A 13575-nucleotide genomic window follows, 5' to 3' on the forward strand; every position below is an offset into this window, starting at 1 on the left:
ATCTCCTGACGTCATAGGCGCGCCGGAGCGCTTGCACAGCGGAGCCGGGGGCGGAAGTGCTATCGGCGGAAGTGATAATTGCGCGAGTCGTGGGTGGGATGACCGCGGGTCAGCTCCTTCGAAGGCTGTTGCGAACACCTTCCAGTTCCATGGCTCAGAGCCGAATCGGTGGCGTGTCCCCCTCCAGGGCCATGCACGCGAAGCGCGGGCCTCGAAAGCTCTCCATCGAAGGAAATATTGGTAAGGGCCGGAAAGTGGCTGCCAAGCCTTTGCCTCCCCCGAGCTGGTGGCCGAAAGGCTGGGAAAGGGAGCTGGGCCAAGACCACCCTGCCCCCGCGATCTGATGTGACGGGGCCTTTCCCTTCCCAAAGAGGCCTCTTTGATTTTTAGAATGTCAGGCCTCAGTACTCTCCCACAGTCACGAAGTCCGTAGATAGCCAGGAGTTCCACCAGCTTGTTCTGATCGCAATGAATGCGACAAGGAGCAGGGTGTAATTTCTTTTGTTTTCCTAAAATAGGGATGTTGGATTTGGGGGGGGGGGGGTGGTGAAGTGCCGTTTAAAATAGGATTTCAGATTTTAGTGTGTGTGTGTGTCCTATGCAATATTTGGGACATGCATTAGAAAAAATTATTATCTATCTACAATTAAAATTTACTGGCGTCCTGTATTTTATCTGGTAGCCCTACCCTGAGAGTTATTAAAGTTCAGTCATTCAGATACCACTTACAGTAATTTTACCATGTCTCTCTTCTAGTCCCATATAATTTAACATTTTTCTTAGAAGAAACTCACTTTTTAAACTTAAAACATGTTTTAAAAGTAACTGTTACAAGAGTAGAGACCCGGTATCTTAGATAAAAAGGAACCAAAAAAACCAAATGAAAGCATAACACTTCGGTTTTTTTTTTTTTTTTTAATGTTTATTTATTATTGAGAGAGAGCATGAGCAGGGGAGGGACAGAGAGAGAGGGAGACATAGAATCCGAAGCAGGCTCCAGGCTCTGAGCTGTCAGCACAGAGCCTGGTGCGGGGCTCGAATGCACAAACTGTGAGATCATGACCTGAGCCGAAGTTGGGCGCTTAACCGACTGAGCCACCCAGGCGCCCCTGCTTCAGTTTAACGTTAATAAATTCTGACTTGATGCTTTTACCTGCTGAGGTGCTGAAAAAGTGTTGAAAATTGAAGACAGCCTAGAAGCCAACTGAGAATTTCTCATTTTATTCATTCGACAAATAACCCTTTGAGCAACTTCCGTATGCTAACACTGTTCTTAACCCTGAGGATATAGCACTGAACAGAACAAATAAAAATCTCTGCTCTCACGGAACTCTAGTAGAGGTAAATAATAAACCGTATGAATTAAGTAAACAATATATTAGATAGTAATGAATGTGATGGGAGAAAATTCAGGGGTGAGAGATTGAGGGAGGTTGCAGTTTTAAATAGGTTCGTCAAGACAGGCCTCACTGAGAAGGTGACATTGAAGCAACAACCAGAAGAAAGTGATGAAACCATGTGGATAACTGGGAGACTCTTCCAGGCAGAGGGAAGACCAAGTGCAAAGGCCCTAAGGTGGATAGCGTGTTCAGGGAACAAGAAGAAAGCTGTTGTGGCTGGAGTGGAGTAAGCAAGGGGGAGAACGGGAGGAGATGAGGTCCAAAGGTAAGGGGTGGCTGGATTGCGTAGGCCTTGTAGTCCATGTTGGACTTCTACTTGCCACTGGAAAAGATTTGTGCTGTCATGTGACATGATTTGACTTAAATTATAAGAAGGTGACTTTAGCTGATATGTTGAAAGTAGGGGTCAGGTGGTTGTTGCAACGGTGAGTTGCAGTGAGTTCGAGCAGGGTGGTAACTGTGGAGGTGGTAAGAAGCAGTTGGATTCCAGTTACATTTTAAGGCAGGGCAAACTGGATTTAGTAGCAGATGTGGATGGAGTATGAGGTAAAGAGAGGTCCGTGATCACTCCAATCATTTTGGTCTGAGCAACTCGAAAAATGGGAGTTCCAAATTTTCATAAATGGGAGAAGAATGAGAAGAACAGACTGAGCACAGAGGATGGTTTCAAGATTTTACCTTTAGTCGTGTTAGGTTTGTGTATGCTTGGTAGATATCTGAGTGGAGATGTTGAAGAGGCAGTTTGATATATACGTCTGGAGTTCAGAGTCTCCCTGGACTGGAGGTATAAATGTAGATGGTATTTGAAGCCAGGAGACCTTGTTGTGTTGATGGAAAGGACTAAGCCATGGGGCAGTTAGATGGAAGAAGGAATCAGGCAAAAGAAACTGAGAAGGAATGACCACTGAGGTAGGAGAAAAACCAGAAGAGAATGATATCTTGGAAGCAGAGTGAAGAAGGTGTTTGGGGAGTGGGAATGTTCAACTGTGTAATGCTGTTTAGGTAATGGAGCTTTTTGGTGAACTTGAGAAGAACAGTTTTTAGGGGCAGTAGGGGTGAAAGTCTGATTGGCATAGGTTCAAGGAGAATGGGAGGTGACAATGGATTCAGACAACTACAAGTTTTCCTAGAAAGGGGAGACATGGGGTGGTAGCTGAAATGGGAAGAAGGTTTGAGGGGGTTGTTTCCATTTTTTTCTTTTTGTAAGAGATATTGGATCATATTTTTTTTGTTTTAATTTTTTTTTACCTTAATTTATTTTTGAGAAACAGAGTGAGACCAAGCATGAGCGGGGGAGGGGCAGAGAGAGAAGGAGACACAGAATCTGAAGCAGGCTCCAGGCTCCGAGCTGTCAGCACAGAGCCCGACGCGGGGCTCGAACCCACGAACTGTGAGATCATGACCTGAGCCGAAGTCGGGCGCTCAACCGACTGAGCCACCCAGGCACCCCAATTGGATCATATTTTTAAGCTGGTGGAAATGGTCTAGTAGAGAGGGCAAAAAAATTCGTGAAGCAGGAGACAGGATATAATTACCGGAGTGATTTTAGTAAGCAAGGAGTGGAATCTCTTGCTGAAGTGGAGAGAGGTTGGCCTAAGCTAGGAGCAGAGTTTATCCCTGGGAACAGTGTGCACGGCAACATAAATGAGTACTGACTCAAGTAGGTGTGGTGGGAATTTGGGGAAGGTCTTTTGGTTGTTTCCTCAGTGAAACGGGAAGAAGGGTCAGCTAAGCAGAGTGGGTGTGAGGAGAGAGGAAAGACATGAATTAGTCTAGTGAGTGAGCAAGAGAAATGTAGAGAGTTGCTAGGCAGCATTAAGGACCCACTTGGACTTAGTGGTCATGAGTTTAAAGTGAGATCAGTCACCACATCTGTGTGTGTTTCTGCAGCCAAATCAGAAACATCAAAAAGATTGAGAAGGGAGGGTCCTGATGGTGTTCAAGATGTTCTGCCTTTGGGAAACATGCCTCTAAGGGAAGCTCTGTTCTCAGAGCCCACAGAGGTACCAAAGTACTTCACAAAAGAAGTACTTGGACAGGCCATTAGGTGAAGTTTGATTTTCCTGACCAATTTTCCTGACCTTTGCGTCTTAACCTTTGTAGATGGATATGCTTCTGCCTTGGTTTCTCCTGAACCAAGACTTACTGAATATGTGCTATGAGGGTAGACTCACATGTGATACAGTTCCTGTCCTTTAAGAAGCTCATAGCCAGGTGGGAGGAGCAGACTTCTAAACATCATTCCTGTACCATGTGATGAGTGCCATGTTTGCTTGGGCATGGAAACTCAGAATCTCTGGGGTAGGAATTCCCGAGGGGGAGATGAGAAAGGAATGTTCCGGGTACAGGAAGTAACACTTGCCAAGGCAAAGCCTGAAGAAACATGCAGTTTTAATAACAGGGATGTACCTGTGTGGCAGAACAAGAGGGTGGAAGGGTAGACTTGCCAGATGTTGAACAACCTTGTGGACCATGCTAGTAGAGGGACCATGCGGGGGAGGGTGCTGAAGATTTGAGGCCGGTATGTGTCACAACCAGATTAATTTTAAAACAGAAATTGGCCAGAATGAACAAACAGGAAGGTCCATAAAACAGGCACTTTCTTTATATGTCTTGTTTGCTGCAGTACCCATAGTGTCTTGTATCATTGCTCTGAGTGAATGAGCAGGAGCAGAATTTGTAGCTAGACTGGTTTTGTGGCTGTTGCTGTAGTAGTGGGAGTGTGGGAAGATGCCGGCCTGGACAGAGGGAATGGAAGGACTGAGAAGAATGGAGTCATTTGAGAGAGATTCTTAGAAGTGAGATTGACAGGACGAGGTGGCCACTTCTAGTATAGAAGATGACAGTGAGGCTTTTAGTTTGGACACTGACTGGAAACTGAAGATGGGAATAAAGGAAGAGGAAGTCTGGGGAGGTGAGAGTGATATGTTTAGTTATCGGGTCCCTCTGAGGCATACAGAGATAGATGTTCTGGGGTAGATTAGGACATGTGCCTGAAATCCAGAGGGATGGGACTGAGCTTTCAGGTATGGAAGTTGTTGATGGTGGGGGTAGCCGTTGAAGCCTTGGAAGTGGATGCACTTGCCCAAGGAAAGTGTGACTAATGACCAGTGGACTGGGGGACCCTAATCTGGCTGTTTCTGGTTTTACCTCCTACAACTCTCCATCACCCCACACAGCCTGGTGACTGTCCTCAGGCGGAATTAGTCACTGCCTCCTCTGTGTGCTCCCATAACATTTTGTACCCACAAATGCTGCAGCACTTGACTTCTCTGGAGACCTTCCCTGGGTTGGCTGCTTAGTGTTTTGCTCATCTTGGCGTCACCAGCACTTAACCCCTGCCTGACCCATTGTATTCTTTCAGTGTTGACCACATGTTTGGCTCCTGTGCTTTGACATCCACGTGAAAGGTAGTCACTGGTGCCCACGGAAGGAATATGTCAAACCGCTTTACAATCCTAGTCAGGACTGAGCTTGTTCTCTAATCACAGGTGGCATCCCCAAATAAATGAGTACCCATCCAGGAAACCTGAATAGAGGAAGGTAAACCCTTGTCCTGACTGAAGTTAGGTATGTTTAGAGGGGCTTTTCTAGTAATCCTGCTGCTCCAAGTCTTGTTGATCTGATCTGTGAGTGCAGACACCCTGCTCATGTGTCTGGTATGAGCTGTGAAGCCATCTGCCATGTGTGATGGAACGTCAGAAACTTGGTGCCTAAACAATGCCTGAAAATCTAAGAAATACTTAGCCTATCTTCTAAGTGTATTCATGGCTACGGTATATTATTGCCTCCCAAAACCAGTTATTTTGTAATTACAAACCTCAGTTGAACAAAGGACTACCATATGAAATACTGGCAGTGAGTGATCTCAGACCATTCTCACTTTGGTTTTCAAAGACCCAACCAAAGCAAAAGACACTTTATCACTTTTACAGTCTAGAGGCTTGTATATAAAGCAGCGGAGAGAGCTTCCCAAATAGCATGTTTCCTGCATTCTAACATCACTAATGCTCATCTTTTGCTTTTATTGCGTGTAAACAACTGGGCAAAGAATCCTAGCGGAAAAGAGACTATTTATTCTAAATGTTGTATATTGGAGTGTTTGTTTCTGTGATTCGCCTCGTTCCATCCATCTCCATTCCCAGGACCTGGCTAGGTACTCAGGATGCAAAGGGAACAAGGCCAGTCTGTGTCTTCAAAAAGCAAGTGGAGAGAGTGATGGGTCAACAAATAATTATAATGTAATACCTTGGTACATCAGAGAAGGCAGTAATTAGCTCTGCCTCCGGGTGACGTGGAGCTGGAGAGAGTTCAGGAGGGTTTCACGGAGAAGGAGGGAGTGAAAGGATGAATCCTGTGGTGGGCAAAGTGGGGGAGGAAGGTGTTCCAGACCAGTGAGGGTCTCATGCTGAACAGAGCGGTTTGGATTGTTCGGATTGTTTGCTGGGAGCTGGGAGCAACTTTTTTTTTTGGTAAACGTAGTTTTCCCTGGGAAAAACATTAAAAGGAATGAGGGCAAAAGTGTATTATGTTTCTTTTAAGCCTGCTGAGTGATTTTTGTTATGTTTGCCCAGCGTGCTTTTAGGCTCAGAGCCTTTCTGAACCTAGGTACTTTGTTTCACGGGTGGATTATGAACTTTTTGAGGGCAGGATCTCAGCCTAGCTCATTTTATAGTACCTACTAGTTAGTAGCGATTCCATAAACATCTCATAAACATCTGGTGAGCGAGTGAGTGAGAGATGAATGTGGCATCACATGCAGTTCCTGAAGTAAAGGCTTTCAATTTTCTTTGGAAGACTTTTGTGTTTAAGATAGACAGTTTTGTATATATTGCCTTTGTTTGCTTTTTGGTAAAAGGTTTCAGAATTGGATTTTTGCCATGTTTTTCATTTTGTTCAGGAGAGGAAAATGCTTGGAGGTGATGGTATGTTTAAGAGGCTCACATGAAATACAGCTGTATTAAATTTAAAATAATACATTATTTTGGACATTACACTCTGACTGCTAGGTTTTAGCAGAATGTAGCAATAGCAGGCATCATAGTTTATAGAAAAATTTGTGGAAGAGAAAAAGGAAAAGATGGACATTAGCAAGAGAACTCTTTGGTGCAGCTTGTGGAATGACAGTCTTGGTGCTAATAAAAATCAACATGTTGAACTAATATACTCTAAGAAAGTACCTTCCCCCCTTTTTCAAGTCATGGCGCATATAGTAAAGTTCAGTAATAGCCAAGGCCTGAAGGGAAGGTTTGATTCTGCGATCTGATACCTCCCAAATTTCATGATATTAAAGAGTATATTGAAAGATAACAGTGAACCTGGGATCCAACTATCGTGATAATGATATCATAAGAAACTGGTGCTCTGCACAGAGACCAGACAAAGGGAGGACTTTTTCTTGTTTGCCCAGTGTTGCATAAAGAGGAATGGCTTTTGGTGGACATGAGTGTTCTGCTTGCTAGGAGAAGGCCAATGTAGCAGGAAAGAAGCAGATGTCACCACTCTTATGAAGCCCCTGGAACACTTTAAAACATTTGTCTTAAAAAAACAAACAAACAAAAAAAAAAAAACACAACAACCAAAACCCCAGCAGGAAGAAGAAAAACCTGTTATGATTATTATATCACTAAAAAAAAGTTATGTTGTGTGTGCTTTTAAAATAAATATATAACTGAATTATCTTTTAAAATTATTCCATATTTGTGGCCTATGCATAGTACAGCTGAGTTCCATTAGAACACGGTTTTAAGAACTACTGCCCTATGGCAAATGACCCCGGCTTTCTGAGCCCTAGAGCAACATGGATGGCACAGCTCTTAGGACCTGCCACCACCATTTACTGTCATTCTTTGCTGAAGCCAGCTTCTGATTAGTCAACTGACTTTCCAGAAGCTTTCGAATGGGCACTGGGGTGCAGGGTAGAGCTGTTGCCCTGGTGTAATTATTCCAGTAATTGGAACTGTAGATTTCCCATTACATCAAATTTGTTGCCATTCTGGGTTGTGTGTGCTTAAATGGCCTGAGTCGATTTCTCAGAGTCCTGACTGCCCTTAGATGAACTAATAGTGTCTGATCTCAGAGGTGAAGTTGACATTTTCTAACCCTGAGGGCCCTTCCTGTCCATCTGCAATAGTTTTTTAGATTGTTTTTAACGTTTAAAGCATTTAATTCTAACAGTCACTTAATCCCAGCCATCTCAATTACCTTAATCTTTTCCTGTTAATTAAAATAGCTTTTCACTGATAGGCAGGAACCATGTTCTAGATGTAATCAACAACCTGCAATCTAAATATTGACCATCTATGCCAAATATTTTAAGCTAGAGACTTTTTAGGGCAGGCAGACATCTGATAATATATAAACTCAACCAATTTGTAATTCCTGTCAGTCTCTTAGGTACTTCATGATAAGCCGTAGGCTTTTATTCAGTAGTCTGGTATGTGGTTTTAGAACCTATATTAAAAAAAAAACCAAAAACTACCTCTGTTGATTTTGAACAGATTGTAATGGACAGCAACCTCAAATATAAGTATGCATCAGGATCACTTTGGGGCATACTTATAAATGTGGATTCCTGGGTCCCAACCCCAGAGAGTCAGGTCCTGTTAGGAAACCAAAAGTAAGACCCATGAAGCAATCAAAACAATTGAATGCTAAACATACTTTATTTTTTTTTAATTTTTTTTAATGTTTATTTACTTTTCACAGAGACAGAGCATGAGCATGGGAGGGGCAGAGAGAGAGGGAGACAGAATCTGAAGCAGGCTCCAGGCTGAGCTGTCAGCACAGAGCCCGACGCGGAGCCCAAACTCCCGAGCTGTGAGATCATGACCTGAGCCGAAGTCGGACGCTCAACCGACTGAGCCACCCAGGCGCCCCTAAACATACTTTAAGCAGTTAATAAATATTTCTTATTTGATTCAGTTGCCCCATATGGTAGAAATTCCATGTGAACTAGAGACATTCTGAACCCATGGAAGAGGTGGGGCCTTGGCCTTGGTAGGGGAAAGGATTTAGACACAGGCCTGGAAGAGCAGGGGAAGGCATTTATTCACTGAAGTGTGGGAAGAGCAGAGGCTGGGCGGATGTGCAAAGGCACGCATGGGCTGGGTGGAGGTGGAACTGAGAGATGAGCGTGACTGTACAGAACACACAGGTTCATGATGTTTGTTCTTACCCTGTGTTGTTCAGACAGGAGTTGGAGTGGTGTGTAATCGATGGCACATATTGGATGTGTGGGCTCTTCTGAGACAATCCCTTCACGCCTGATCAGTAACCCTGGGTGGCTGATAGAATTGACTTGAAGGGCACCTCCCTTCCTTCTCTTGGTTCCGTTAAATGTTTCACTCAGTCAGATCATTATGCTGGTTTGTGGTTCCAGTTCCACTCTGTGTGCCCTAGAGGAGCCCCATCTTCTACCTGCAGAAACAGAATTATAATTGCAGTGACAGATTCTTAACCCAGAAGGCCAGACCAAGTGTAAAGGATGGATTAGCTGATCTAGCTCAGAGGAGTCAGGGTCTGGAAAAGCTTCATGCAGGAAGTACATCTGAGCAGAATCTTGAAAATTGAGTAAGCAGGTTGACCAGGTGAGGGGAGAAGATGCTCCAGGAAATGGGAGCACATTTGCAAAATCACATTTGCAGGGAAGAACATGGCATGATTGGAGTTTGGTCAGCAGGAGCTCAGGGTGCCTGAAGGAAGCTGAGGCCAGAGAGGTATATGCAGGTGTTATGTCTCGTAGACCATGCTAAAGGGTTGGATTTTGTCACAAAAGCAATAGGGAGCTGGTAGAGGGTTTTAAGCAGTGTTATTTTGTGTTCAGTGTGGCTGCAGTTTGGATGATAGATTGAAGAGGGCAATGCCAGAGTCAGAGAGGCAAGAGATGAGAGCCTGATCTTGAGCTTGGAGATGGGAATGGAGAGAAAAGGAGGGATGGGGAAATTTTAGAAGGCAAGTGCAAAAGGACTTGGTGGCTACTTGAGGTTTGGCAGAGGAGGGACAAGCCCTGACAGTGAGTAGATGCTGCTGCCATACCCGGGTCCAGGATATGGGAAGAAGGTCATTTTGGTGGGGATGATGATGACTTCATGTAGGGAGCAGACTGATTTTGAGGTATTTGTGGGACATCCAAGCGGAGGTGTCTGGAGGGCCCTTAGCAAGTCTGGAGCTCAGGAAGGTATAGGCCAGACATTGGTGTAAATGGAAAAAGATAATTTGTTGTACTAGGTTGGTTTCATCTCCAGAATATTTCTCAAAAGCAACCACAACTTTCCATGTCCTCTGCCATCCCTTGGTTCAGGCTACTATTATATTCTAATTGGTGTGGCTACTTCTGTTAGCAGTCTGTTCTTTTTTTTTTTTTTTTTTTTTTTTTTAACGTTTATTTACTTTTGAGACAGAGAGAGAGCATGAACAGGGGAGGGGCAGAGAGAGAGGGAGACACAGAATCGGAAGCAGGCTCCAGGCTCCGAGCCATCAGCCCAGAGCCCGACGCGGGTCTCGAACTCACGGACTGTGAGATCGTGACCTGAGTCAAAGTCGGACGCTTAACTGACTGAGCCACCCAGACGCCCCGTTAGTGGTCTGTTCTTACAGACCTGGCAGAGTGATCTTTTAAAAACGAGATGGAATCTGGGACACCTGGGTGGCTCAGTCGGTTGCGCGTCCAACGTCGGCCCAAGTCACAATCTCACGGTCTGTGAGTTTGAGCTCCACGTTGGGCTCTGTGCTGTCAACTGAGAGCCTGGAGCCCACGTCAGATTCTGTCTCTCTCTCTCTCTCTCTCTCTCTCTCTCTCTCTGCCCCTCCCCCACTCATTCTCCCTCTCCCTCTCTCTCTCTCTCTGAAAAAAAAAAAAAAAAGAAAAATAAATAAAAAATGAGATGGAATCTTTTCATTTCTCTGCTTAAAATACGTTGCCACAGATTTCCCATTGCTCTTAGAATAGATTCGAACTTCTTACCATGCTACGAGGTCTTGCCTGATCTGGTCCAGCCTGCCTACCTGCTCCTCCAAACATCTTGAGCCTTTGCTTGACCATGTCTCTTCTAGGCCACAGGCTTCTCTTCTGTCTTGTCATACAGCAGGTCCCCCCACACCCCCCAGCCCTTGCTTATGCGGCTCCCTTTGCCTGAAATACCCTTCCCCCATCCTCGGCCTGACTAACTCCTCACCTTTCAGCTCTTACCTCAGAGAACATTTTCTTCAGAGGAACCTTCCCTGGTCTCCTGTGCTGTATTAGAGCCGTCCTGCATTTTTCTTTCCTACCACTCAACACCATTTGTTATTGGTTACTTCCGTGTTTGTTTAGTGTCTCCCTTGCAAGCTCTGTGAGGGCAGAATCCATCCTATGTTTTGTTCATCACTGTACCCCAGTGCCAGATAGTCCTGAGCCCATAGTAAGCACTCTGGTAAATACTGATTAGGTTTGTTGAGCAATTGAGGGTCATAATCTTAATTTTCTTTCTTGAAAAACTTGCACTTTTTACAGTCACAGAATATGATTCATGCATCACAACTTAAGTAGCTGATTTCATCTACTTCTGGTAGTCTTACATTTTTCAAGGTCATTAAATAGTTTGCCTCTGGGAGGTTGAAGCATTAAAACTGCAAGTCATATCTGAATGGTATTTATCTTCCCTAATGCCCGTATTCCTTATGGTGACTCTGGTTAGCAGGGCCTGACCTATCCATCGGCCGTCGGACAGTCGTATGGCACTGAGTTTTGAAATTGGGAAACCTGGTGCTTGTCGCCTTAAGTTGGGTCTTTGTGGCAGAGTTTAGTAGCAGCTTCTCCTTCAGCCCTCATTTGGGAAGTGTCCCAATACGTGCTGTTTGCATTGCAGCTGTGGGAAAGTCCACCTTTGTGAAGTTACTCACGGAAACTTACCCAGAGTGGCACATAGCTACAGAACCTGTAGCAACATGGCAGAATGTCCAGGCCGCTGGCACCCAAAAAGTAAGTTTTGAGTTGTGGTGGGTAGTTGGCAGGCATGGGTGAATAAACTCATTGTAGTAATCTAATTTGCTGTGAGTTGGTGAAATAGCCCAGTTTGAGTCTCTGTTTTAAAATACTTTCATTCCAGAAAGCAGACCGCATGTGCCAGAGAGGATATGACTTGTTTGAATATGTTTAGTTTTGATTTTTGTGGTTTTTACATGTCTACATAAGTGACTGCCTCTGTTCTTTGTGGTTTCCCAAAGCATGTCCAGCCATCCTGGCTTTGTCATTCCTACCCTTAAGTGTATTACTGAAGCTGGCCATCAGGATTATTAATAGTTAATTATAGTGATCTTAACTTATTTATGAAGTCTGAGAAATTGGAAGGGACTTAGCGAACATCTTGTCACACTCTGAGTCGATGCAGAAGTAATAGCTGACGTTTATAAGGCACACTCTGCCAATTACTATGCCAAGTGCGGTGCATTTCACTTATGCCTTGTGGCGTAGGACCCAGTGTCACGTCTACTGCTTTGGGAGAGGCCGTAGGTTTGGTTTCAACACCAGCCACATCAGTGTGAGTAGGGAAGGACCAAGTTAGACGTGAACCTCAGAGGTAGCCGAGGGAATGGCACCACCTTGCCTCAGTCTCCACACACTCCTCCCACAGCCACCAGGAACATTCGCCGAGCAGCTTGTTCTGGGTTTTAACAACTCTAATTGTTAGAAAGTTCTTGTATGAGCCACTTTGCATCCCTGTGACTCTGACTCATTGATTCAAGTTCTGCCTCTTAAGTGTTTTGACTTTCCCACATGACAACGCTTCATATAGTTGAAGGTAACGATTTGTTTGCTCTTTCTCTTCCGTGAGTCTTTCAAGCCAAACACCATTTTCCTCCAGACTCTTCCTCATTCCGAAGTAACTTTGTCTAGGCGATAAGGTCCACTTTGTTAGTTTTCTGGTTAGAATTTACTAAAAGTAGTACTCTAAATGGTAAAATATATCAGAGAACTTGTTTCAGGTGCCATTTTTCTGTTATTCGAACTCAGAATTGTATTACCTCTTTAGGCAGGCACTTCATGCTTATTGTGGATATATGTTTTTTAAATTGCCTCTTCGTGTGTGTGTGTGGGGGGGGGGAGTATTTATGAAATTAGCTTTCCATTTAGAAAATAAATTACCTATCTTTTTCTGAGTATGCCGCAGGTCACCTGTTACAGGGATTTAAAAAATACATCCACAAATAGGTGGATGAGCTTTCCTTTGAGAGGTAGACCCTAATTCTCTCCTTGAGTGTGGGCTGGACTTAGGGACTTGCTTCTGATGAATAGAATATAGCAGGAATACAGTGGGACTTTCTAAGGTAGACCATAAAAGACATTGTATTTTCCACTTTGTTCTGTCTTGATCACTTTTGGCTCTGGGGATGCCGGCTGCCATGTCACGAAGCAGCCTTGTCTGTGAAGAGGCCCATGAAGCAAGGGATGATTGAGTCCTCCTGCCAACAGAGTGTGAATCATCTTAGAAATGGATTGATCCTTCAGCCCCAGTGAAGTCTTCAGATGACTGGCCTCCACCAACATCCTGACGGAAACTTTTCGAGAAACTCCAAGGCAGAACCAGGCAGCTAAGCTGTGCCCCAATTCCTTGCCCGTAGAAACTGAGATAATGAACATTCTTTTTGTTTAAGCTACCAGACTTTGGCACAGTTTGTTGTGCAGCAGTAGAAAATTAATACTCACGTAGTCCCATTATCCAGAGGGAAATAGTTAACATTTTTGTTCTTTTAGATTTCTTTCTAAAGAGGAGAAAATGTATATATTTATATACACCTATGTTAATATGTTAATACACCTATGTTAATATATTAAAACATATATACATTTCCTTTTTTTTTTTTTTATTTTTTTTATTTTTTTTTTTTTTCAACGTTTATTTTTGGTACAGAGAAAGACAGAGCATGAACGGGGGAGGGGCAGAGAGAGAGGTAGACACAGAATCGGAAACAGGCTCCAGGCTCTGAGCCATCAGCCCAGAGCCCGACGCGGGGCTCGAACTCACGGACCGTGAGATCGTGACCTGGCTGAAGTCGGACGCTTAACCGACTGCGCCACCCAGGCGCCCCTACATTTCCTTTTTTTTAAGCAAAAATTGTAATTGTTACCTGCATGGTTTTGATATACAAGGTCTTCCTTTCATAGTCATTTTAACGATCGCAGTTTACTGCATAA

At 44.2% G+C, this 13575-nt stretch overlaps 1 protein-coding gene across 5 annotated transcripts in view; it reads left to right on the top strand.

Annotated features, from left to right (window-relative positions):
* The window catches only part of DGUOK (deoxyguanosine kinase), a 29741-nt gene continuing 16166 nt past the window's right edge, over positions 1–13575 (top strand). Inside the window, exons 1-2 of one of the 5 annotated variants that reach the window (XM_045446497.1) lie at positions 1–240; positions 11249–11361. In XM_045446497.1, coding sequence (XP_045302453.1) covers positions 99–240; positions 11249–11361 — 255 coding nt within the window. In that variant the 5' untranslated portion in view covers positions 1–98. The remainder of the gene's footprint in view (positions 241–11248; positions 11362–13575) is intronic. The other 4 variants (XM_045446498.1, XM_045446494.1, XM_045446495.1 and 1 more) reach the window with 4 other exon arrangements.

This window comes from Leopardus geoffroyi, chromosome A3 (assembly GCF_018350155.1).
Source record: "Leopardus geoffroyi isolate Oge1 chromosome A3, O.geoffroyi_Oge1_pat1.0, whole genome shotgun sequence".
Classification (NCBI taxonomy): Eukaryota; Metazoa; Chordata; class Mammalia; order Carnivora; family Felidae; genus Leopardus; species Leopardus geoffroyi.